We start from the raw sequence: 22,929 nt of genomic DNA on the forward strand, positions 1-22,929 counted from the left end.
CAAGAGCCCGGTTGGGATGCAATAATTGAGAGAACCAGTCTACTGTACATACTAGCATGCAAAAGAACCGGGGCTGAGGGCAAGCCTGGTGAGGTTTGTTAGGGGTTGCCCCAATGGGCTGAAGTTTCTGCTGGTGTACACAAGGACTGGGTCTGTGGCAGGCTGGACTGGGTTGCAACAGGGGTCAGTTTGCATGGGAAGGGGACCTGGGGACAGAACTGAACAGGCAACTTCAATCACTGGTGTGTGCGCAGGCTGATACAGGTGACAGACTGAACTGGATTCTGTACTGGCTGGCACATGCAAGGTCAAGTCTGGGATCGCCCCAGATGAGAGCTCATGGGGGAAATCCCCAACTGGACCACTGGACTCAAAACTCCAGCCACCAGAAGGATCATAGAATTTGTGGTCTGGCCTTAGAATGCATGTTTGGGGACTGCACTTCCTTGACTGCAGTGGACAGCATGCCCAGGAACATGAGAGGAGCACTAGGGTGGACTCTGCCAGCCAACGGACCTGGGAAGGATTTTCTCAACCTGGACAGGCAAAACCAACTGCGTCTCATCACTCTCAAAACTATTGAAGCAATACCCTTAGGTATTCTCCACATTGGGGTTTCTAAGATGACATCAAATGAACATCCCTTTGGCAGCTGGGAGTGGTCCTCTTCCACTCCCCCACCCACCCCCACCCTTACAAAAGAAAAGGGAAGAAAAGGAAAGTTGGAAGCATTTGCACCACCCATCTTCCCTCACACTGCGAGCCTCAACTTTCACCTAGTGGACTGTGAGTCATTGTGAGTCACCCTGGCTCATGACCACTTGACTGAAGCGTGTTGGGGACTCACCTGGCGTCAGACACTGTTCGGGGAACAGTCTTCCTCATACCTACCACAAGGTAGGTGACCCTACTATCCCCATTCAACAGATTAGAAAATTAAGGACAAAGAAGTCAGGTAAGCTGGGAAGCTACAGTAAGAACTTGGATTGTCATTTCTGCATCTCACCTGAGGGGGGGTTCTAAAATGGATGTCAAATACACATTATGTATTGTATCCTTAGCATCCATTCCTGCCTTTCTTCTGCATTCCTGATATGACAGCATATCCACAATTCAAATCCACATATTACTCAGAGCTGGTGACCTTTGGCTTAAGTTCCCAAATGTGACCCAGGGTTGGAGGGTAACAAGGTATGTTCATCTTACTGGTGACGTTTTCAGATGGCAGAAAGACTGGCAATAATATAGTCAGAAAACGCTGATTCACAAAGTGTCCCATTTCTGCCTCATGGCTTCATTCATAGAACCGATCATTTTGTTGAATCTTGCAGTAAGTATACAGATTGGAGCATTAAAACCCAGAGTTCTTTATTACTGACAAATTCCTCAGGTGCAGCTCTATGGCATCTGTTTCTTACTTGTTCTCTGTTCCTTCTTTACTGTTGCTCACTGATGCATTTATTATTTTATTTTAAAGATTTATTGTTGGGCCCGGCGCGGTGGCGCAAGTGGTTAAGTCCTCGCCTTGCACGCCCGGGATCCCATATGGGCGCCGGTTCTAATCCCGGCAGCCCCACTTCCCTTCCAGCTCCCTGCCTGTGGCCTGGGAAAGCAGCTGAGGACGGCCCAAAGCTTTGGGACCCTGCACCCACGTGGGAGACCCGGAAGAGGCTCCTGGCTTCGGATCGGCATAGTATCGGCCCGTTGCGGCTCACTTGGGGAGTGAATCATCGGACGGAAGATCTTCCTCTCTGTATCTCCTCTCTGTATATCCGCCTTTCCAATAAAAAAATAATAAAAATAAATCTTTAAAAAAAAAAAAAGATTTATTGTTATTGGAATGTCAGATATACAGAGAGGAGGAGAAACAGAGAGGAAGCTCTTTCATCCACTAATTCGTTTCCCAAGTGACTTTGATGGCTGGAGCTGCTCTGATCTGAAGCCAGGAGCGTCTTCTGGGTCTCCCACGTGGATGCAGGGTCCTAAGGGCTCAGGCCACCCTCTACTGCTTTCCCAAGTCACAAACAGGGAGCTGGATGGGAAGCGGGGCTGCTAGGATTAGAATTAGTATCCATATGGGATCCCGGCGTGTGCAAGGTGAGAACTTTAGTTGCTAAGTTACTGCGCCGGGCCCTACTGCTGGGTTTTTTAAAAGACTTTTCTTTTTATTGAAAATGTAGAGAGATCTTCCATCAGCAGTTTCACTTCCCAAATGGATGTAATGGCCACAGCTGGGCTGATTCGAAGTGAGGAGCCAAGATCTTCTGGGTTTCCCACATGGGTGCAGGAGCCCAAGGACCTGAGCCATCCTCCACTGCTTTCCCAGGCCGTAAGTAGGGAATTTGATCAGAAGTAGAGCAGCTGGGACACGAAGTGGCACTAATATTGGATGCCAATGCTAGCCAGCTGAGGCTTGGGCTACTACACCATGGCACTGGCCCCATCACTGATGATTTCCTTTTATAAAACATTTATTGGGAGCTGAGCTATGTTTCTAAAAATTCTTATTCAGCACTTTTAGTTGATCTAGTAATCCGCCATACTACCAGAACAAGCAGCCTTAAAATCTTTCTCAAAGCAATTTTGTTGAACATTTCCATGATTCATTCTATCTTTGCTGCACGTAACATAATCTAGAGAGTGGAACTAGCTATAGTGCAAATGGTAAGAATCAGTAAGAGTATGAGAGGTGCCAGGAAGGCGACTGTTTCTAGAATTTTATCTTCTCTTGTTACTTTCGCATGGCTACTTGTTAGTTTCACATGATAGGAAAACCTTGTACGAAGTAGAAACTCAAAGTCCCCTAAGAGTAGGCTCTTTCTAGGACCTGCTTCAAGGACATACACAAAATGGAAAGAACAATGTGTTTTTCTTGAATCAAGGTAGAATCGAGCTGAATAATCACATAATCTCACATGAGCATAGGCAAGAATTAATTTCCCTCAGCAATAAGTTTGAGAGAACCATAGATGCGTTGGACTGCTGTGGGAGGTATTGTGAGGAAGTCTCAAGAAGCTGAGCATCATTAGGACTCTGTCTCATTTATGCTCAATGTGTTGAGGTCTGACTCCGATAGGATCTGTTTATGCTCCAACGTGAACCTGCAGCACAAAAGAAGCGCAACTGTGTACGGCACATTAACAGAAATGTCCCTTGTATAACTAAAATGTCCCTTCTTTGAAAAGCGAAGAAATATCTATACATGCCTAAAATTTTCATTATTAAATTTGTATAGCTTAGATTCAAATATTATGTCATAATTTGATTATTTAAGTCAACTTATTTAAATTCGGCTATTATTAAAAATAAGAAACTATCCATTCCTGCTGAATGGAGCAGATTCAAGCTTGGCAATATGATTCGTACTTCAGCTTCGCTCCCAGGGGAGTGCCTGTCAGGCATGCTTTGAATTTTTCATCCATTTCCTGGTTCTGAGTTTCACTGAACAAATTTTTCCAGTCACCAACTTCACCTACAAAGCACAAAGAACAGGAGACCCAGACATCTGTTAAAATATTTCTCCTCGATGTATCATTTTTCAATGTATTTCACTTTGAAATGTGAAAATTGATGCATGAAAAAATTGAGCTTTAAGAGCAATGTGTTGGGGCCCAGCACCGTGGCCTAGCAGCTAAAGTCATTGCCTTGAACATATGGGTATTGGTTCTAATCCCAGCAGCTCCACTTTCCATCCTGCTCCCTGCTTGTGGCCTGGGAAAGTAGTCAAGGATGGCCCAAATTCTTGGGAACCTGCATCCGTGTGGGAGACCTGGAGGAAGTTCCTGGCTCCTGACTCTGGATTGGCACAGCACTGGTCGTTGTGCTCACTTGGGGAGTGACTCATTGGACGGAAGATCTTCCACTCTATCTCTCCTTCTATCTGTATATCTGACTTTGTAATAAAAATAAATAAATCTTTAAAAAAAACCCAATATGTTGGTGCAAATTCCAGCTGCTCCACTTTGAGTCCCACTCCCTGCTCATGGCCAGGGAAAGCAGTTGAGAATGACCTAAGTCTTTGGAACTTTGTACCCACGCAGGAGATCTGGAGGAGGCCCCTGGCTTTGGCTTTGGCTAGGCTTAGCTCTAGCTGTTGCAGGCATTTGAAGAGTGAACCAGTGGGTAGCTGATCTCTCTCTGTCTCTCTTCTGCCTTTCAAATAAAAATAGATCTTTTTTAAAAATAAAAATAATCATATTTCTCAGCCACTGCTGCAGAGCCAGGTGGCCAATGTGAATGGGGCTACCCAGAGAGCTACTTAAAGGGTCTGAGTGGCTGGCATTGTGGCTCTGTGAGTTAAGCCAGTATCACCACTATCCCATGTGAGAACCAGTCTGAGTTTTAGTCATTTGGGGACAATCCCTCCCTTTCTGTATATAACTTTGTCTTTCAAATGAAGAAATGATCTTTTTTAAAAGCATGTTTTTAAATAAAGATGGGGGGTTTCATCAGCTGGCACACGTATTTTTTTGTCCTTTGCTCATTTTCTTTTCCCACCTGGAATTTGAACACGATGATTAAGCTCCAGCTGCTGTTTTGTCATCACGAGGTGACAAGCACCACAAGACAAGTGTAGTGCTCTCAGAGATAGTGCGGAAGTCCCTGTTACAGTTCTCAACTGCCTCTGTCTGTACTTCTTACAAGGGAAAGAGAAAACCTTTTCTTACTTGCAAAAAAGCTGTCCGGATTGCCTGTGCTGTGATACAAAACCGCCTAAGCCAGTGTCACTCACCTTTGCGGAACAGGTAAGGTCCAACAGCACCGTGTGTTTCCTGTGACTTGGCTCGCATTGCGTGGAAGGTGCTCTGGGATGAGATAGCTTGAATTTGCTGCTCAGTTACAGAGAATCCAAAGAACTCAGCAGTTTGCTTTATTCCAGTGGCCAGATTCTGGAAATGAAATTTTATTTTATTACTAAAGAAAAACTTTTACTGGAAGGACAGATTTACAGAGGGAGAAGCAGAGACAGAAAGATCTTCCACTGGTTCAAGCCCTAAATAGCTCAAATGGCCAGAGCTGAGCCTGTCTGAAGCCAGAAGCTAGAAGTTTCATCCAGGTCCCTCATGGGGTTACAGGAACTCAAGGTTGTGGGCCATGTTCTACTGCTTTCCCAGGCCATAATCGGGGTGCTGAATGGGAAGTGGAGCAGCTGGGACAGGAACTGGTACCCATATGGGATGCTGGTGCCAGCAGGTAGATTATTAACTTATAGAGCCACTTCTCATCTAAGTCTCTTCTAGCATCCCAGGAAAATAATGGAAGATGATCCACCTGCTTGGGCCCCTGCACCCACTTGGAAGAGCCAGGCTGGCTTTAACCTGGCCCAGCCTGAGCCTTGCAGTGATCTGGGGAGTGAACCAGCAGGTGTAAAGCATCTTGATATCTCAGTATCTCTCTTTCTCTCTCTGTTGTATATAGCTGGTTTTCAAATAAATAAATCTTTAAATATTTATGTTTTTTAATTTAATATATTTGAAAGGCAAAGAGACAGATGAGAAGAGAGGGATCTTCCATTGCAGATTTAGTCCACCAATGTCTGTAACAGCTAGGACTGGGCCAGGCCAAGCCAGGAGCTGGGAGCTCAGGGTAGGTCTCCCACATGGGTGGAAGGGACCCAAGTACATGAGCCACTACTTTGCTGCTTCCAAAGGTGTGTTGTGCCCAGGTTTTGAGATGCCCAGAAATCACCAGGATCTGAAGTTGATACAAACACACAAGGGCAGTTTATTCAAGCTCAGCATACCCAAGCTTGGGCTTCCAACCATCACCGACACAGCAGTTCTTGGTTGAGAGCCTGCCAGCCGGGACCAATACTCCTTACTGGAGTACAGCTTCGAACAGCCCATTTATGAACAGCCCATTCACGGGGTTTTTATAGGGGCAGTCCACAATAGCATGAAAATTGGGCAATTTGCAATACCCTGCAAGGTGAGGGGGAAATACCACACATTCCCTAACTATCTTGGCCGGACAGCTCCTGCCTGGCTCTTCTCTGGTCCAGCAGTTAAGGTAACCACCCACTTAATTACTTGGAGTCACCAGTAGATAACCAGACTTGGGCCTTGATTCACGAGAACTGGAGCCCATTGGTGCTAACGGTCACGTAGCCCGTTTGGCCTGCAAACTCACACAGTTTCTTAGTAGCAATGAGTCATGAACAAATGTTTGGGATTTTGATTCTGAGGTTCCTCGGGTGCACATTAGCAGGAAGTTGGAATTAGGGGAGTGGAGCCAAGACTTGATCCCAGTCGCTCTGGTATGGAATACAGGAATCCCAAGCAGTGTCTTCACCATTGCATCAAATGCTTACACACTGAAAACAAAAGCTTAGTTCTTTCTTTGCTTGCTTGAAAGTCAGAGATATGCTCAACCACTGGGTCACTGCTCGGGTGTCACACCTGCGAGGACTGAACCAAGGACTTTTTCCTTATCTCCCACATGGGTGGTAAAGGCCCAGGTATCTGGACCATCTTTTCATTTTTCTGTGCTATTAACAAGGAGCTGATTAAAAGTGGAGCAGTTGGGACAAGAAATAGCACCTGCATGGGATCTAGCATTGCAGGCAGCCGTTTTACCTGCTACTCTACAATGCCAGCCTCCAAATTTCAAAGGATAAACTTCCAATGGGAGTTGTGCTGAGAGCAAAGAAAGGTTCTCAAGTATTTATTAAGCCTAACTATCCATCTCTCTCTGTACACTTACTTCAATACTCCTATATAAAGATATCACTATAGAAGATACTCCATGGGCCTGGTGGCGTGGCCTAGTGGCTAAAGTCCTTGCCTTGAATGCGCCGGGATCCCATATGCTCACTGGTTCTAATCCTGGCAGTCCCACTTCCCATCCAGCTCCCTGCTTGTGGCCTGGGAAAGCAGTTGGGAGACTGCCCAAAGCCTTGGGTTCCTGTACCCGTGCAGGAGACCTGCAGGAGGCTCCTGGCTCCTGACTTCTGATTGGTGCAGCTCCAGCTGTGGTGTTCACTTGGGGAGTGAATCATCGATCTTCCTTTCTGTCTCCTCTCCTCTCTATATATCTGACTTTGCAAGAAAAATAAATAAATATTTTTAAAAAGACATTCCATAGTAATTATATTTTGCAATTTAAATGTATGACACTTGTTGAGCTTCTAGATAATACTATTTAGGATATAAAATTATATTGTTAATTAGTAAGTTGGAATTTTATCACAGTTGACATTGCATTGCCTTAAAATGCCTAGGTCAGCCAAATAAGTTAATGTATTTGAATGTGTTGATTCTACTTTTTTTCCCCTCTCTTTTTGAAAGATTTACTTACTTATTTGAAAGGCAAAATGACACAGAGAAAGGAGGAAATGCATAGGTCTTCCATCTACTGGTTCCCTCCCCAAGTAACTGGGCATGCCTGGGTCAGGATGAAACCAGGAGCCAGAAGCTCCATCTGGGTCTCCTACATGGGTGGCATGGGCCTACACACCTACACACACTTGCTTCCCAGACACGTTCGCAGGAAGCTGAATTGGAAGGAAGCAGCCAGGACTCAAACCAGCAGTCCAATATGGGATGCCAGCATGAGCAGTGGCTTAACCCATCCTGCCAAATGCTGGTTCCTCTAATTCTGTTATACCATTTACAGACAATGCTTGATTCTCCAAAGGCAGTCTAGACTGAGAGTCATAGAAACTTGAAGGAGTTTTAAAATTTACCTTGGCTAACTATCCAATCACCCACAAACCACCAAGCACTGTGCCTAATGAAAGGAGAGCCACGAGTTTTATAGAACAGCTTTCTTTAACTGTATTACATAAAACATTAGGATACCCTAGGATAGTTATAGAAGCCACTTGGCAGGGGGAAAAAAAGGGGAGGGTTTGAGATCAAATAAATTTAGAATCCTTGAAACAAAAGTAGAACGTTTTGTTTCTTGCTACAGAATCTAATACTGTTGAATAGTACGAACCCCGAAGGAGCTGGCTGTGCAGCGCAGCAGTCCCCAGCTTGATTCAAATAACTGACTTGCTCTTGATCCCCAAGCATTCCAGGCATGCGCAATGACACTGGTATCCTAATATTTCAGAACTAAAACTACGCTATGAAGTGACAGTGAGCAAGTCTGTATTTAAAACATGATTATACATATTTTCACGATTCAGTTTATATCATTTTTCCCAACAATACCATTTTTTTGGATAAAACAGCTACATTATCAAAGAATCAGAGTTAAAGAATTTACCATTTCTTCCAAATTTCCTATGCCACAAAAAAATCAACTAAATTTGTTATATTTTAAAACTGGCTTAGGATTGAACGCATCTCAAAGCGCCTTAAGCAGCCCAAGCAAGAGCCAGATCAATGACGATGCTTCATCAGAGAAATGAATAATGACACTTATGTAGATCACGTGTATTATTAAGTGGGCAGATGCCTAAAAACATAATGAGTCTATAAAGCATATTCTTCTGTCTTATATTGTTTCTCTTTATCCTTCCTTCTTCAAGGTCATAAAGCTTTTTCTTTTTTTTTTCTTACTTTTTTTATTATCATTTTATGATACAGTTCCACGGGGAGGGCAGTGACCCATGTTTGATCTGTTTGTTGAGGCATCATTTAAGGCCTAAAGCAGTGCTCAGCAACCACTTGCTCACTGTTTGTTGATTGAATAAATAAGGCTAAAAATTAACTGGAGAAGTCAATTCACAGCCAAATATGTGTTCAGTTACATCAACCAGGACCTATTTATATTGTCTATTACCCCACCTTGGGCTATTCACAATAAAGTGAAAATAAAGCAGTTGTTATTAGTAGTAAGTAGCTGAGCATTTTTTTTCCTGCTAAATATGCAATCTATGGTGGGAGTCAGGCCCGTGAGCCCCTGGGGTATGGGTCTGGTGGGGTCTGGGTCCTTTGGGCTGCCTGTGCAGAGGGAGCTGAGTGGGTTTGCTCTAATGGGGCCTGGCACAACTGGCGTCAGGCTGCCTGGGATGCCAGTGGGGCCAAGTGCCCATGGGCCACCTGGCTTCATGCTTGTTGAGGCTTGGGGATGTGGGCTTACAGGAGGTCTGGAGTGGCACAGCTAGGGATGTGTGGGATCCAGAGGGTTCACCTCCAGGATCGGTGGACTGACTGTGGAGTGCATGTGTCAAAACTGGGCTCCTTAGTGGCTAAGATGGAGCAGTGGTTGGCATGCCCAGATGCATATGGAGGATATAGCATTCCATGGGGCCGACAGAGGACCTCTAGTACCATAGCAGAGGAAGGAGGGCAGAACAATTGGTTAGTTACCCCAGCCAAGTGTTGACAGCAAATATCTGGGCGATTGGAGACTCTAAGGTGGGCTATGTCAGCCAATTGACCTTGGAAGGATTTCCTCATCCTTGGATTAGTGAGACTGACAGCATTTCAGAACTACCAAAACCACTTTAGCAGAACACTTAAGCATGCTCCCATGTCAGGGACCCTGCGTTGATAGCAGGTGGCCATTCCCCATCCACGGGAAACTCAGGCAGTTGGGAAGCTGAGTGTGACTTCTCCACTTGTCTGCCCCGTCCCCCAGATACAGGAGGAAGAAAAAGAAAATTTGAAAACAATGGTCTTACCTACTTTCCCGTAACCCTTAATCCTTCCAATCCTGATCATTTTTTTATGTAAACATAAAAAAATGCAATCTAAACAGTTATGTAAGATTTGAGGGATCCCAGCATGTTCAATATGAGGACTTTAGCCACTAGGCCACAGCACCGGGCAAGATTTGGCTTTTTTTCTGACTGTAACAAATACCTAGAATTTTTAAAAAGTTGAATACCATATCGGTTCATACAACCAAACACTGTAAGAAAGAGCTCTATCTTGTAGTTTATAATAAGACTTCCTGTAATATATCAATAATTGTAGTCTTACCTCTTTTAGGTCTTCATATAGTATGAACTTAACGTTTTCATCATCAAGATGCTTGTTCCAACTCATTGCAAAATCAAAATAACTTCCCCAAGAAACTAAGAACACAGGAAGGAAAAAACTTCTTAAGGAATATTAAAGAATAATCAAATGATAGAGTATCAGTAGATGCTATAAAATATAAAGTATCCATATGCATATCAGTATAGATAAGGTTATGGATGTGTTATTGTCAATCTCTGCCCCAAAGAACTGGCTTAAATTAGTTTCATTTTCCTATTTCTATGTTGAATGAAGAATGGAACATTTGGATTGACCTTATGGTTTTATGTTTAGTTTTTAAACTGGTATATGTGATTTGGATTACATTTCTGTTGGACAATGCTGGTCTAAATAATATCTTTCTCAACGTCTCTTTCTTTCTGACATTAGCTTTGTCAGTTTCCATGTATCATTCACCACTCCTAAATTATTTTATGCATCTTTATAACCTGTTTGGTTTTGTTTCAATTTATGGAAAATGTGCAAAAAGATAGAAAAGGAATAGAATTTGGAGAATGCAATTGATTTATACCAGGCCATAGACACATTTTTTTTTTTTTTTAAAAAATCCACTCATTTTCATTAGAAAGTCAGATCCGCAGAGAGAAGGAGAGACAGAGAGAAAGATCCTCCATCTTCTGGCCCACTTTCCAAGTAGCCTCAATGGGCAGAGCTGAGCTGATCTGAAGCCAGGAGCCAGGAGTTTCTTCCGGATCTACTATGAAGGTGCAGGGTCCCAAGGCTTTGGGCTATCCTCAATTGTTTTCCCAGGCCACAAGCAGGGAGCTAGAAAGGAAGTAGAGCAGCTAAGATAGGAAGTGGTGCCTATATGGGATCCCAGCGCATGCAAGGCAAGGACTGCAGACACTGGGCTACCATACAGGCCCACAGATACAATTTTTATGCCCACTTTGTTGATGGGGACATAGAAGCCCAGGAACGTTAAGAAACCTCTTACGGTAGATTACAGGGATTGCCATCATTCACTCAGTCTGACCGAAAGCTAGTGCTGTGGAAGGAAACGCTGGACTGACCTCCAAGGAGGGTAGATACATACCTTCTTTCAAGTAAGAATTGTAAGTCTGTGGCCTGTTATGTAGGCCTAGTGGCTAAATCCTCACCTTGCACATGCCAGGAGCCCATATGGGTACCATTTCATGTCCTGGCTGCTTCACTTCCCATCCAGCTCCCTGTTTGGGGCCTGGGAAAGCAGCTGAAGACGGCCCAAAGGCTTGGGAACCTGAACCTGAATGAGACACCCAAAAGAAGCTCCTGGCTTAGCTCCGGCCATTGCAGCTACTTGGGGAGTGAACCAGCGACAGAAGATCGTTCTCTGTCTTTCCTTCTCTCTGTAAGTCTGCCTTGCCAATAAAAATAATATAAATCTTAAAAAAAAAAGAAGAGAATTCTAAGGCTCAGAAATGTCTCACTTTAAATAACATGGACAAAATGATTAAATGATTTGAAACTAAGTTTCAGCTCTGCTATCCTGTGGTTACAGGACCTGTGAATAGCTCCATTGCTTTCTTCGTAAAACATAGAGGAGCACAATATGATCTTCACAGGTTCCTTGTCAAAGTCAAAATTAAATAATGCATGTTTGGGCCTGGCACAATGGCTCCATTGATTCATCCTCCCCCTTAAGCACCAGAATCCAACATGGGCACTGGTTCGTTTCGTGGCTACCCCACTTCCCATCCAGCTCCCTGCTTGTGGCCTGGAAAAGAAGTAGAGGATGGCCCAAAGTCTTGGGACCCCGCACTTGCTAGGGAAACCTGGAAGGAACTCCTGGATCTTCGGTTCAGATTGGCTCAGCTCTGGCCTTGTGGCCATCTAAGGAGTGAACCAGCAGATGGAAGATCTTTGTCTCTCCTTTTCTCTGTAAATCTAATCTGCCTTTCCAATAAAAATAAATAAATCTTTTTAAAAATGCATGCTTGAGAAAGCACGTAGTTCCTGCTATGTAGTAGTGGCCCAGACAGTGGTAGCTAATGTAGTTTATCTAATATCAATTGTTATTAAAACATAATAATTGATACAGTCTATTCTAAGCCCTCTCATTACAGATCCTATGTTTTCCACTACATTTAGCTGCCTCCAATAGTTGTGTTTAAGTTTACAAGACAGAAAATCTATTTACTATGGATCTTAGTATTGCTAATTAAATAATTGACTAAAAAGGTTGACAGAATGACGAAGACTCCCTAAAACAATTTGTCATCGAAGACAAATTTCTCCTCACTGAATGTTGAGTTGCAATGGTAACAGGCAGTGTTTCAGATTTGCCTGAATTGCCTCTACACTGTCTGAATGCAAAGTCACTAGGCAAAGTCAAAGCTTTCTTAATAGTATTTCATGAGCACCTTCTATGTGCATTCCCCCTCCTACACGCCAATCCGAACATTCAGTCTTTGCTAAGGCATGAATATTGTGCCTATGTCCAAGCATGTGGGATAGTGTAGCATTTGCACGACTGGTCACCTTTAAAAGTGGTCCCGGGCCCAGCGCGGTGGCGCAAGTGGTTAAGGTCCTCGCCTTGCACGCCCGGGATCCCATATGGGCGCCGGTTCTAATCCCGGCGGCCCCTCTTCCCATCCAGCTCCCTGCCTGTGGCCTGGGAAAGCAGTGGAGGATGGCCCAAAGCTTTGGGACCCTGCACCCGCGCGGGAGATCCAGAAGAGGCTCCTGGCTTCGGATCGGCATAGCATCGACCATTGTGCTCACTTGGGGAGTGAATCATAGGAAGGAAGATCTTCCTCTCTATCTCTCCTCTTTGTATATCCGCCTTTCCAATAATAAAAAAATAAATAAATCTTTAAAAAAAAAAGTGGTCCCTTCAAAGGATGCTTTAGTGGAATATTACTTAGTGTTTTTTTAAGATTTATTTATTTTGGGCTCGGTGCAATGGCGCAGTGGTTAAGGTCCTCGCCTTACACGCCTGGGATCACTCTCTTAAAAATAAAATAAATCTTAAAAAAAAAAAAGATTTATTTTTATTGGAAAGGCAGATTTTCCTTCCGATGGTTCACTCTCCAAGTGGCCACAATGGCCAGTGCTGTGTCGATCCGAAGCCAGGAGCCAGGAACTTCCTCTTGGGGGTCTCCCACATGGGTGCAGGGTCCCAATGCTTTGGGCCGTCCTCAACTGCTTTCCCAGGTCACAGGGAGGGAGGTAGATGGGAAGTGGAGCTGCCGAGATTAGAACAGCGTCCCGGTGTGTTCAAGGTGAGGACCTTAACAGTTACGCTATCGCTCTGTACCAGGAATATTACTTAGTCTTTTAAAAAGGAGGTATCACCATGTACAACAGCATGGATGAACCTCATGCTGACTGAAGCAAGCCAGACATGGAGGGAGACATACTTCACAGACCCATGTAAATGTGGACCCCAAAAACGTGGAATATATAATAATATATAACAATGTAAAATAGGGTGATGGTTACCAGGGATGGGAAAGAGGGGGAAATTGGCAGCTGTAGGTCAAATGGCATAAATTCGCAGTTACACAGTTACGAATTATTGCTATGAATTATTTTAGAGAGCTAATGTATAGCATGAGAACTGTTAATAATACTGTGTAATATGCTGCAAATTTGCTGCTGAGAGTATATGCTATGTACATTTGTCATGAAAAAGTTAACTGCACAGCATGATGTGTGCATTTGACTATAGATATAATTTCGCTGTACATAAATATATATGTGTGCACAAAACATCACATTATGTGCCTTAAATGCTCACAATAAAGTATTGTTCTAAGAAACAGATCCTCTTAGAGTGAACCAACAACAGTTTTTCTTCCGGGGTTCTGCCATGAATTCTCTGTTTTGCAGTAGGGACTCAGGAAAGTGCTAACAGAAAGAGGCACTTGCCAGTCTCTGACCCGTGGAAGCAGTCATGCCACTTCCAGGTAGTGGGACCATTAGCAAGTGGTTGAACTTTCTGGATTAGTCTCTCTGTCTATACAGAGGGCCAGAACTATCTTAGTGAAATCAGGCATATGCAAAATCTCGTTAGTCCCTGGGGGTGTTAGGAGACAGGAAGAAAATTGTAGTTATCAATAACCAGAGCGAAAGCATCAACAAGATGTGACAAAAACTTATTTCCTTTGTGACAAATGTCTTAGGTATAGTTGCCACTGTCACCTTTTGTTTTTAATCATGTTTGGTTTTTATCATTGTGTTAAACAGTGAATTAATGGAAAGTTGCTAGGAATGTCTTCTTGTGTGACTGTTTGGTGAGGACCTCTGCCTGTGTCTGTTCCGTGGCCAGTAGAACAGACAGTGCCGCATCAACATGAAGTGTCCAAATAATTTTAAAAAATGCTTTTTAAATTATTTGATATGCAGAACTAGTGTGGCTATAAAACTACATTAGGTGTTAAGTATTGGGTTGCTGGGTATGCCTAATTCTTATTTCTTTCTTTACCATGCAACATATTTGTATTTTTACTTGTGTGATCATTTGATGAAGTAAGAATTCTGCTACTCATAGTCATACCTTCTCCTTTCATGAAGTGTCTGAAGAATTCATCCCAGGAACCATAGCTGGGAATATCAGGGACATTGTTGTGGAAATGAAAAAAAGATACTGCCGTATCTTTAGGGTTCCGAAATATAACCAAAATCTAGGAGGAAAAAAACAAAGTAAGTTTACTTAGGGCTGTGTTTTCAACGTGGGAAAAGTGTAAAGCAAAGTAATATCATGGTGTCTGCTTGCATATTATAAATATGTTTTAGTATAGAGAGTAAGTAGGACAATAAGAGATTGAAGAACAGGAAGTAGCAGACGGGGTCGTCTGCAGAGAGGAGATGGATGTCACAGGGGACATTACTGATGAGTTTAGACAACCAAAAGGGAAGTGAGGAGGAGCAGAGAAGAAGACCAGGCTCCCAAGAGTGGTCACTGGAGTACGACCTGCAAGGCCCATTCCACAAATAAAACTAACACTGCAAAATGATGTTAAGGATAGCAGAACTGATATTTAGACTTAATGGGGAAAAAATAAATTTAAAAATAGCAAGGCCCACTCTGTCGGGCTGAGGGGGTGAGGTTTGGGGAGACGCTGTCAGTGCAGAGCCTCTGAATTTTGGTGTCTGCCTTCTCTCATCCCCACAGCGTTCCTTTGCACCGAGAGTGTGAAATAAACCAAAGCTCCAGGGAACCCAAAGGTCGGTCACTTGGTTGCTCTGAGCGAGCTCTGGCCTGCAGCCTTGACATTGTCCACTTAAACAGCCCAAGATTTGGGAGGACATGATATTTTGGTGTGAGATCAGGCAACTAGAAAAGTAGAAGTCCTCTCATTTTTAGGAAGGACTTAACTAACCAGCAGGGGGCAATAGGACTCATCTGATAGTAACTTGCTAGTCCTGGAGGGGGATTTTTTTTGGGGGGGAGCATGCTTTCTGGATAAATTGAGTTGTTTTTTATTTCTTTTCAGGGTAAAACAAAGGAAGAAGGTAAGCTGGAGGGAGCAGTTAGGCACAGGAATTTTATACTCAAGCGCAAAGGAGGCTCAATAATGAATATATGCCTTTCTGGAGGTTTTTTTTTATGTCAGCAAGGCCATGGGTGCCTTTTTTCTTTTTTAAGATTTATTTACTTTTATTGCAAAGCCAGATATGTACATATAGAGAGGAGGAGAGACTGACAGGAAGCTCTTCCGTCTGATGATTCACTCCCCAAGTGAGCGCAACAGCCAGAGCTGCACCAATCCAAAGCCAGGAGCCTTGAGCTCTTCTGGGTCTCCCACATGGGTGCAGGTTTCCAAGGCTTTGGGCCGCCCTTGACTGCTTTCCCAGGCCACAAGCAGGGAGCTGGATGGGAAGTAGGGCCACTGCAACACGAACTGGTACCTATATGGCATCCCGGCACATTCAAGGCAAGGACTTTAGCCAGAAGGCCACCGTGCCGGGCTCCATGGGTGACTTTTAAAAGACTAGTTGAGGTAAAGATATAGAAGTTTTTGTTTATCATATTTCTAGATGACAGAAAACTTACAGGGAAGTGAGATCTTAAAACATCTGTTAAATGAAATTAACACTAACCAAAAAAAACTGGATGGAGCTCAAAGCGTCTGGTTCTTGTTCTTGGGTCCCAAGGATCCCATTCTGAATATATGACCTTCCTGTCATTTGAAGGATTAAATAATTGAAGCTTGAACCACTATTCACTAATAACACTGGTCCATAGCCACTTGACAGAGACACATGTGAACTGCCAGGGCCTGTTGGCTGACACATGGACAAACCTCCAGCAGTCAGCCCAGCTCACTGACTCATTTTACCATGTTCCTCTGCGTTCATCAGAGAGTGACCCCTGTTCAAAAGCCCAAATGCTCCAGATCCACATGCTTATTAAGTCATTTCAGCTGTTCCTTATAAGATAATTTAAAAAATATATCATCTAGATTTGTGATTAGGTTAGCACCATTTAACAGGGCATCTCTTTTTGTTGTTAAATTTAAATGAATGTTTGAATCTCATGGTACAATTTCATAGAGACTGGGATCTTCCCCCACCAAATCTCTGCCCCTGACTGATTTTTCCCACATCACTAGCATAGTATAGTCCTTCATAAGGAGTCATGATTAACTGGGCATCTTCCAGGTTAGACTATATCTTGTAGGTTCTTCATATGAAGAAAGACTGGTACAGAGACCTTCTATGATCTGGCTTAGCAGGGCAGAGGAATTCACTCGAATTGGGGGTGCCCAATCAGGATCCAGACAGCCACTTCATGGAATTCAAACACCTGATGCGAACTAGACAATCTTCACAGTGTTTTCTGGGTTTAAACTCCTGGGAGCTGCTAATTCTAGGCTTTCACCTTCCTGAGATGTTCTCTCTTCCTCTCCTTCTCCATTCTTTCTCACTCTCGCCCTCTTTGCTATTTGCACCTGTGGCTTTCAGGGACTTACATCTTGATTCTAATTCTTTCTAACCCTTTGTTTATGAGGCAGAGAAGCACCAAGACCTAAGGAATGAGGGGGAGAAATGCTAATGCATATATGCCTTAAAATTTATTACTTGGGAAATTCAGCAATAAAATTATTCCAGCCTTCAGGCAAACAGTGCTTACCATAAAGAACCAGTGGAAGGCTTTGTGCTCATTTTGCTACATTTTATTAAACTGTCTAATATCCTAGAGAGATTATAAAGTTGGCTCATTGGAAGACAGACTATAAAATACTGTAGGTCAGTCTCAGCATATGCTTTGCATGTGGGTTGAAATGCCTTTGACTTCAGTGCTGATTCTCATACTCCATGTATTAAGATTCTTGCGATGAGCAGCAGATTCATCACATACCTCAGAGAGCCAGGATCTATGGTAAAAAAAAAACACTTCAAGTTGATGTGTCAGTAGGGAGGGATACTCACCTTGGCCTTCTTTGTGATGATGGAGCCGGGTAATCTGTCATAACGCAGGTGAGTTGTCATAATCCTTGGCGATGGAAACTGCTTCATTCTCTGAAAAAACACACAATAGGGTGAAAGTGGTGCACGCACGTGTGTGTGTGTGTGTTGGAGTATTCCTACATTCGTGCCTAAACAGCAGCTTCAAACTCTTCTGTCACAGTATCTCTTCTTTTTCTGGACTTTATTTTCTCTCTTAGAGAGGTGAGAAATGAAGAGTCATTAATATGTAATCGAAGTCTTCCTCTTGAACATCCTTATTGGGTCCTGCTTACCATTTCCTAATTGTTTTTATTACATTTTTAAAAAATGAATCATCCACAGTGGTATCAAATCCATGTTGTTCAAAACAGCTCATAATCTGCACCTACTTTTTTTTTGTCTTAATTAGGATCCCTTCCATGTTCAAAGTCTTTTTAAGTTTTGTTTTTAAAATTGTTTGTATAATTCACAGGGATGCATGCCCATGTGGGCCTCTGATTAGCATAGGAAGGGTCAGGTATGGAGGAAGGTGGATGGGACAAGTGTTTCCGTCTTTTTGTTTTGTTTTGTTTTTCTCCTGTGCCCACAGGGGAGGAGGGGGAGTGGGCCACTCCTTGCTGTCAAACTATGTCAGCACCCATGGATAGGAGCAGGTCCACTGATGACGCCTTAAAGACCCCGATGTGAAAATGAGTGTTCTGAGGGTGTTACTTGAGTGGTTTCAATAGCTCTGAGACATTGTCAGTTTTGTTGCTCCACAGTTGAGAAAATCTTTCCAAGGTCTACTGGTTGACAAAGCCTACCTTAGCATAGCCACTGACTCAAGCACACTTCAAGTTTGTATATGTGCTGCCAAAGCGAGCACAAGCACATGTAAAGTTTGGCCAGGAGAATTGTCCAACCTGTTCTGCTCTCCATCTCCTGAGAAGGCAGTTGACGCCTCTTGCTGGCTTAAGTGAGCTGATGTATTCCCTGTGTGCATCTGGGTATGCTGTCTACGTCACAGGCATGAGCGACCGAGAAGTCCCAGTCCTGATAGATGCACTGCAAGGGACAGATCCTGTGATTCTCCCTGTGGCCAGGGTCTGAGTCCAGCAGTTCATTCGGGGAGTCTCCCAAGAAACCTTGCCTGGTGTGACCTCAGACTTAACTCTTAATGTGTACCAGCCAGTGCAGGGTCAGGTGCAGTCTGACATATGTACCAGGCAATACATATCATGCTGAAATCTTTAACAGAAATACTCAACTCTTGCCACAGATTTTATATATATATATATATATATTTTTTAACCAGCTAAAACTTTATACAATTGAGTATTCCAATATAATCTGAAAATACAGAGTCAGTTAACTATCTCAGAAATATTTTGAGAGATATTTGCACTTGTATAAGTACTATGGAGGTGATAATTTCTTTTTCCAAATATAAAATAATGAATTCTTTTTCTGTAATCTATTTCTACTAAAAAGAAGTTATCCATCTCATCTGCCAGGGCCGGGGGACCATGGCTTCACATTTTCAGTTCCACATTCAAAGAAGTTAATGACTGCTTGGTCACAACTACAACACACTCACTCATTTGAGAAACGATATGGTATTGAGACACTGTTAACAGCCATTTATTCTGTAAAATCTTAGCGGATCTTCCACCTCAAGCAAGGAAGCAAAAATGAGGTTTCAAAAAGAGACCACAGGGGCTAGTATTGTGGCACAGTGGGCTAAGCTACTGCTTGTTATACCACCATCCTATACACTCTACTTCCCATCCAGCTCCTTGCTGATACATCTGGGAAAACAGTAGACGGTGGTCCAAGTGCTCAGCCCCCTGCCATCCACACGGGAGACTTTTGGAGCTTCTGGCTTTTGTCTCCAGCAAAACCCAGCTCCAGATACTGCAGCCGTTTGGGCAGTGAACCAGCAGATAGAAGCTCTTTTTCTGTATTTCTCACACTCTCTCTCTGTAACTCTGTCTTTCAAATAAATAAACCTCTTTTTAATATTTTTATTGCTTACATGGCAGAGACGGATGCACGCCCGTGTCCTTGTGGGTCCCTGAGCAAGGTTCAAATAAATAAATATTTTGAAACCAATTATATGGGTTCAAGTGGTGATTCGTAGTGATGATATCTAATTTATATCCCGCAGTATTTTTTAGTATGTGAAGTACTTTTATATTCATTCAGAATAGTCTTCTCAAATAGATATTGTAACCAATAATTTAGAGATTAAGAATAGGCTTGGAGGTTTTAAACACTTTGTGTAAAATTCAAGGTGGTAATTTTCAGATTATGATATGGAGTGTTGTTTCCATTAAACTACAAAGTCAGAATCCACATGAAGATACATGAGCAGGGCCAGTACTCACAGTGCTGGCTCAAGTCCTGGCTACTCTGTTTCTCATCCAGATCCCTGCTAATATGCCTGGTTGGCAGCAGAAGTTGGTCCAAGTACTTGGGCTCTGGCCACCCACTTGGAAGACCTGGTTCCTGGCTTAAGGATTTAGTAACCAGAATAAATTTCACTAATGATTAATGTTGTACTTCTTGAACCTCAAACTAAAGAATCTCTAAAATAGATGAAATCGCCATGATAGTTTCTTGTAAGTTTAAATGTTGTTGTACTCACCTGATATTTTCCTGAGTCCCCACATTCAAGTACAGGGAATTCTGAATGTTCATACTTTTTTTTAGAAGCAGCAAATAATAATTCACTGACAATGTGTAGAATCCAATTCGAGCCTGTAGGAAAAGTCAGACAATAAAAGGTCTGTAAGGACTCTTGATAATATAGAAGTATACTGTCTTAGCACAGACATAAAATTTTGAAATTTACAACGCTTCCCTGATGTATACATGTAACTGTTATGTGTTTGACATGACCTAGGTTGTGGAAAGAGTTTTGCAGGAAACAACGTTTACCTTTATCAGCATAAAATCCAACTTTTTAAAATTTTCATGTATCTTATTTGACACAATTTCCTCTTTTTTTGAATCTAAGATATGTTATTAGAGAACAATGCTAGGATATATACATGACTGTATACTAAATATCTATCATTTTAATGTAAAGTAATGACTATTTTTACAAGAGCACATAATTTTGATTTTATAAAGCCCTGGCATCAGTGAGAAGAAAAATATTAAATGAGGTTGATTCTAATGAGCACTTAGAGATGAAATAGGAGTTAAAAGACTCAAAACTGGCTAGTGTAGAGTAATTGACATTTTTAATGTCTTCCACTGGTGAAAGACTTTTGTAAAAAAAAAAAAAAAAGATTTGATGTTTAATCTTGCAAAATACTCTAACATGGAAACCATCATGTAATAGAAGTAGCCATGCTTTTGCCTTCAGTAAAAACTCAGGATGTGGAGCTAGTGCCATGTCACAACAGGCTAATTTACCTCCACATTTGGTGCTGGCATCTCATATGGGTGCCACTTTGAATCCTGGATGCTCCACTTCCGATCCAGCTCCTTGCTTCTGGAGTGGGAAAGCAGTGCAGGATGCAGTAGGAAAGCCCTTGGGACCCTGCACCCATGTGGAGTTAGAAGAAGCTTCTGGTTTCTGGCTTTGGGTCAACTCAACCCTACCCATTGCAGCCATTTAGGGAGGGAGCCAGCAGAGGAGAGATCTTTCTGTTTCTCCTTCTCTTTCTGTAAGTCTACCTTTTAAATAAAACTAATTAAACCTTTAGAAAAAATTTTAAAAATCAAAATGAAAATCTCTACAACTCTGTTCCACAATTGGGCTGTCTCACCTTCCTAGTCCTTCTCAGCTCCATGTTCCACCATCCACCACGTCCTTTCCAACTGACCACTTCACTGAGCAATAACCAACACATTGAAGCATCGAAGCATCCTGGACACACTCCTCGCCCATCTCCAACCAGGTATGTATACCTTTGCTTAGAATCTTCTCCAATTTACTCACTCTAAGAAGTGTACTAGTAGAAGAAGATTATTTACCACACTTTGGATAAGATGCTAGCACAATGTCATCACTTCTGGCTTCAAAGGTGTCCAGGGCTTGGAAAGTTTCAAAGGTACACATGGTGACTGGGTAAAGAATCTCTTGATAGGTGAAAAATAAGCGAGAAAGCGCAGTTTCTTTCGATTTTTCCAAAGCTTTATCAATGTATTTGATAAATTTGGAGTTTTCAGCCATGCTGGTCTCCTGTTTAATGAATCTGTCCTGTGGTTGTTCAGGAGCCGGGTTTGCTTTTAATGTAGTTCTTGAAGGGGCTGGGATAAAGGACTCCTCCTATTTACAAGAAAAATAATTTATTTAATTCTCACGTATCTCTTTCCGCTCTTGGTTATTATCTGTTGACAAAAGATAAGTCACAGGTGCAACCCTGACTGAGGATCAGGGAATACTACCCCAAGGATGGATTATAATACCATCTAGGCAATCCACCCAATGAAAATAAGAATGGAATCTCCAAGTATGAGAGAATAGATATTGAATGTCTAGCAAACAGGTGAGTAATTGAATTAAACATTCAACTTTCCTGTTAACTATTTACAGAATGAAGCAAGCCTTAGTTTTCCCCTGGACTGTTAGCTTTCCACACACATCCTATGCGAAGGGACAGTTGGGTTGTGAGGCAATTTAGTTCAGTTGACAAGAGCCAATATTTGGAGGGAATCCGGGAAATTAGGCTCAGATCTGCTGCTTAATGGCTCAATACATTCAGGGGTCTAAATAACTATTTGAACCACGGCTCTACTACTTAGCAGTTGTGTCATTCTAAGTTAATAACACTATGGCTCCCAAAGTTGTCGTGAAAATAGGGCTAGGGATTGCTACTCTCTTAGACCTATTCAACAATGCAATTCTATAGTTTGTAGAAGAGAGCCATGTTGAAAGGGGGACCCAAATTCAGTGATGTCTTCTGTCCTCTTGCTACTCTCAAGCTCTGGAGTGCATGTGGGAGGCAAAGTCTCCCCCAGCACCCACTCTCCTCTTTTCCCTTGGACGAGATAGCCTATGATTCCTGTCTCCCTTGCAGTGTGGTGTGGCCCTGTGGCTAGTGCAGAGTGGGTACAAGTGACTCGTGGAAGTTCTGGATTACGCGTGTCCTAAAACAAGAAGCTGGTAACTTCATCCCTTTTCCCATAGTTGGGTGGGAGGTATGATGCTGACACCAGATGTGGTAATTTGGCAAGGAATAGTGCTCCAGGGAATGGTGGGCTCGAGGGACAGAGGATGCTGAGTAACGCATTCCTCCTGGCACAGAGCATCTTTCCCACTTCCCGCCCCAAACAGAGCCTCTTCTGAACCGTAGCTGGAGGAGCACAACTATGCTTCATGCTGGAGCTCCCAAACTGTTGGGAGTCTCATTGTTACAGGAACTTAGTCCACAGCTTTTCTAGTTTAAATTATTTTTTTAGAATAAAGATTTATTTTTATTGGAAATTTAGATATACAAAGAGGAGGAGACACAGAAAGATCCTCCATCCATGACTCACTCCCTAAGCAGCTGCAGCAGGCAGAGCTAAGCCAATCCGAAGCCAGGAGCCCAGAGCCTTCTCCAGATCTCCCACTTGAGTGCAGAGTCCCAAGGCTTTGGGCCATCCTTAACTGCCTACCCAGGCCACAAGCAGGGAGCTGGAT

At 42.9% G+C, this 22,929-nt stretch overlaps 1 protein-coding gene across 1 annotated transcript; it reads right to left on the reverse strand.

Annotated features, from left to right (window-relative positions):
• Window positions 1-3,322: 3,322 nt before the first annotated feature.
• On the reverse strand, window positions 3,323-21,477 carry SULT6B1 (sulfotransferase family 6B member 1). The gene is made up of 7 exons (XM_040993977.1): window positions 21,279-21,477; window positions 19,939-20,051; window positions 17,295-17,384; window positions 14,416-14,542; window positions 9,876-9,970; window positions 4,733-4,889; window positions 3,323-3,472 (listed from the first exon to the last, which is right to left on the reverse strand). Exons 1-7 carry the CDS (start codon window positions 21,475-21,477, stop codon window positions 3,342-3,344), a joined length of 912 nt encoding a protein of 303 aa, XP_040849911.1. The 3' UTR covers window positions 3,323-3,341.
• Between the last annotated feature and the right edge of the window lie 1,452 nt (window positions 21,478-22,929).

This window comes from Ochotona curzoniae, unplaced genomic scaffold, assembly GCF_017591425.1.
Source record: "Ochotona curzoniae isolate NIBS_2020 unplaced genomic scaffold, NIBS_Ocur_1.0 contig_883, whole genome shotgun sequence".
Classification (NCBI taxonomy): Eukaryota; Metazoa; Chordata; class Mammalia; order Lagomorpha; family Ochotonidae; genus Ochotona; species Ochotona curzoniae.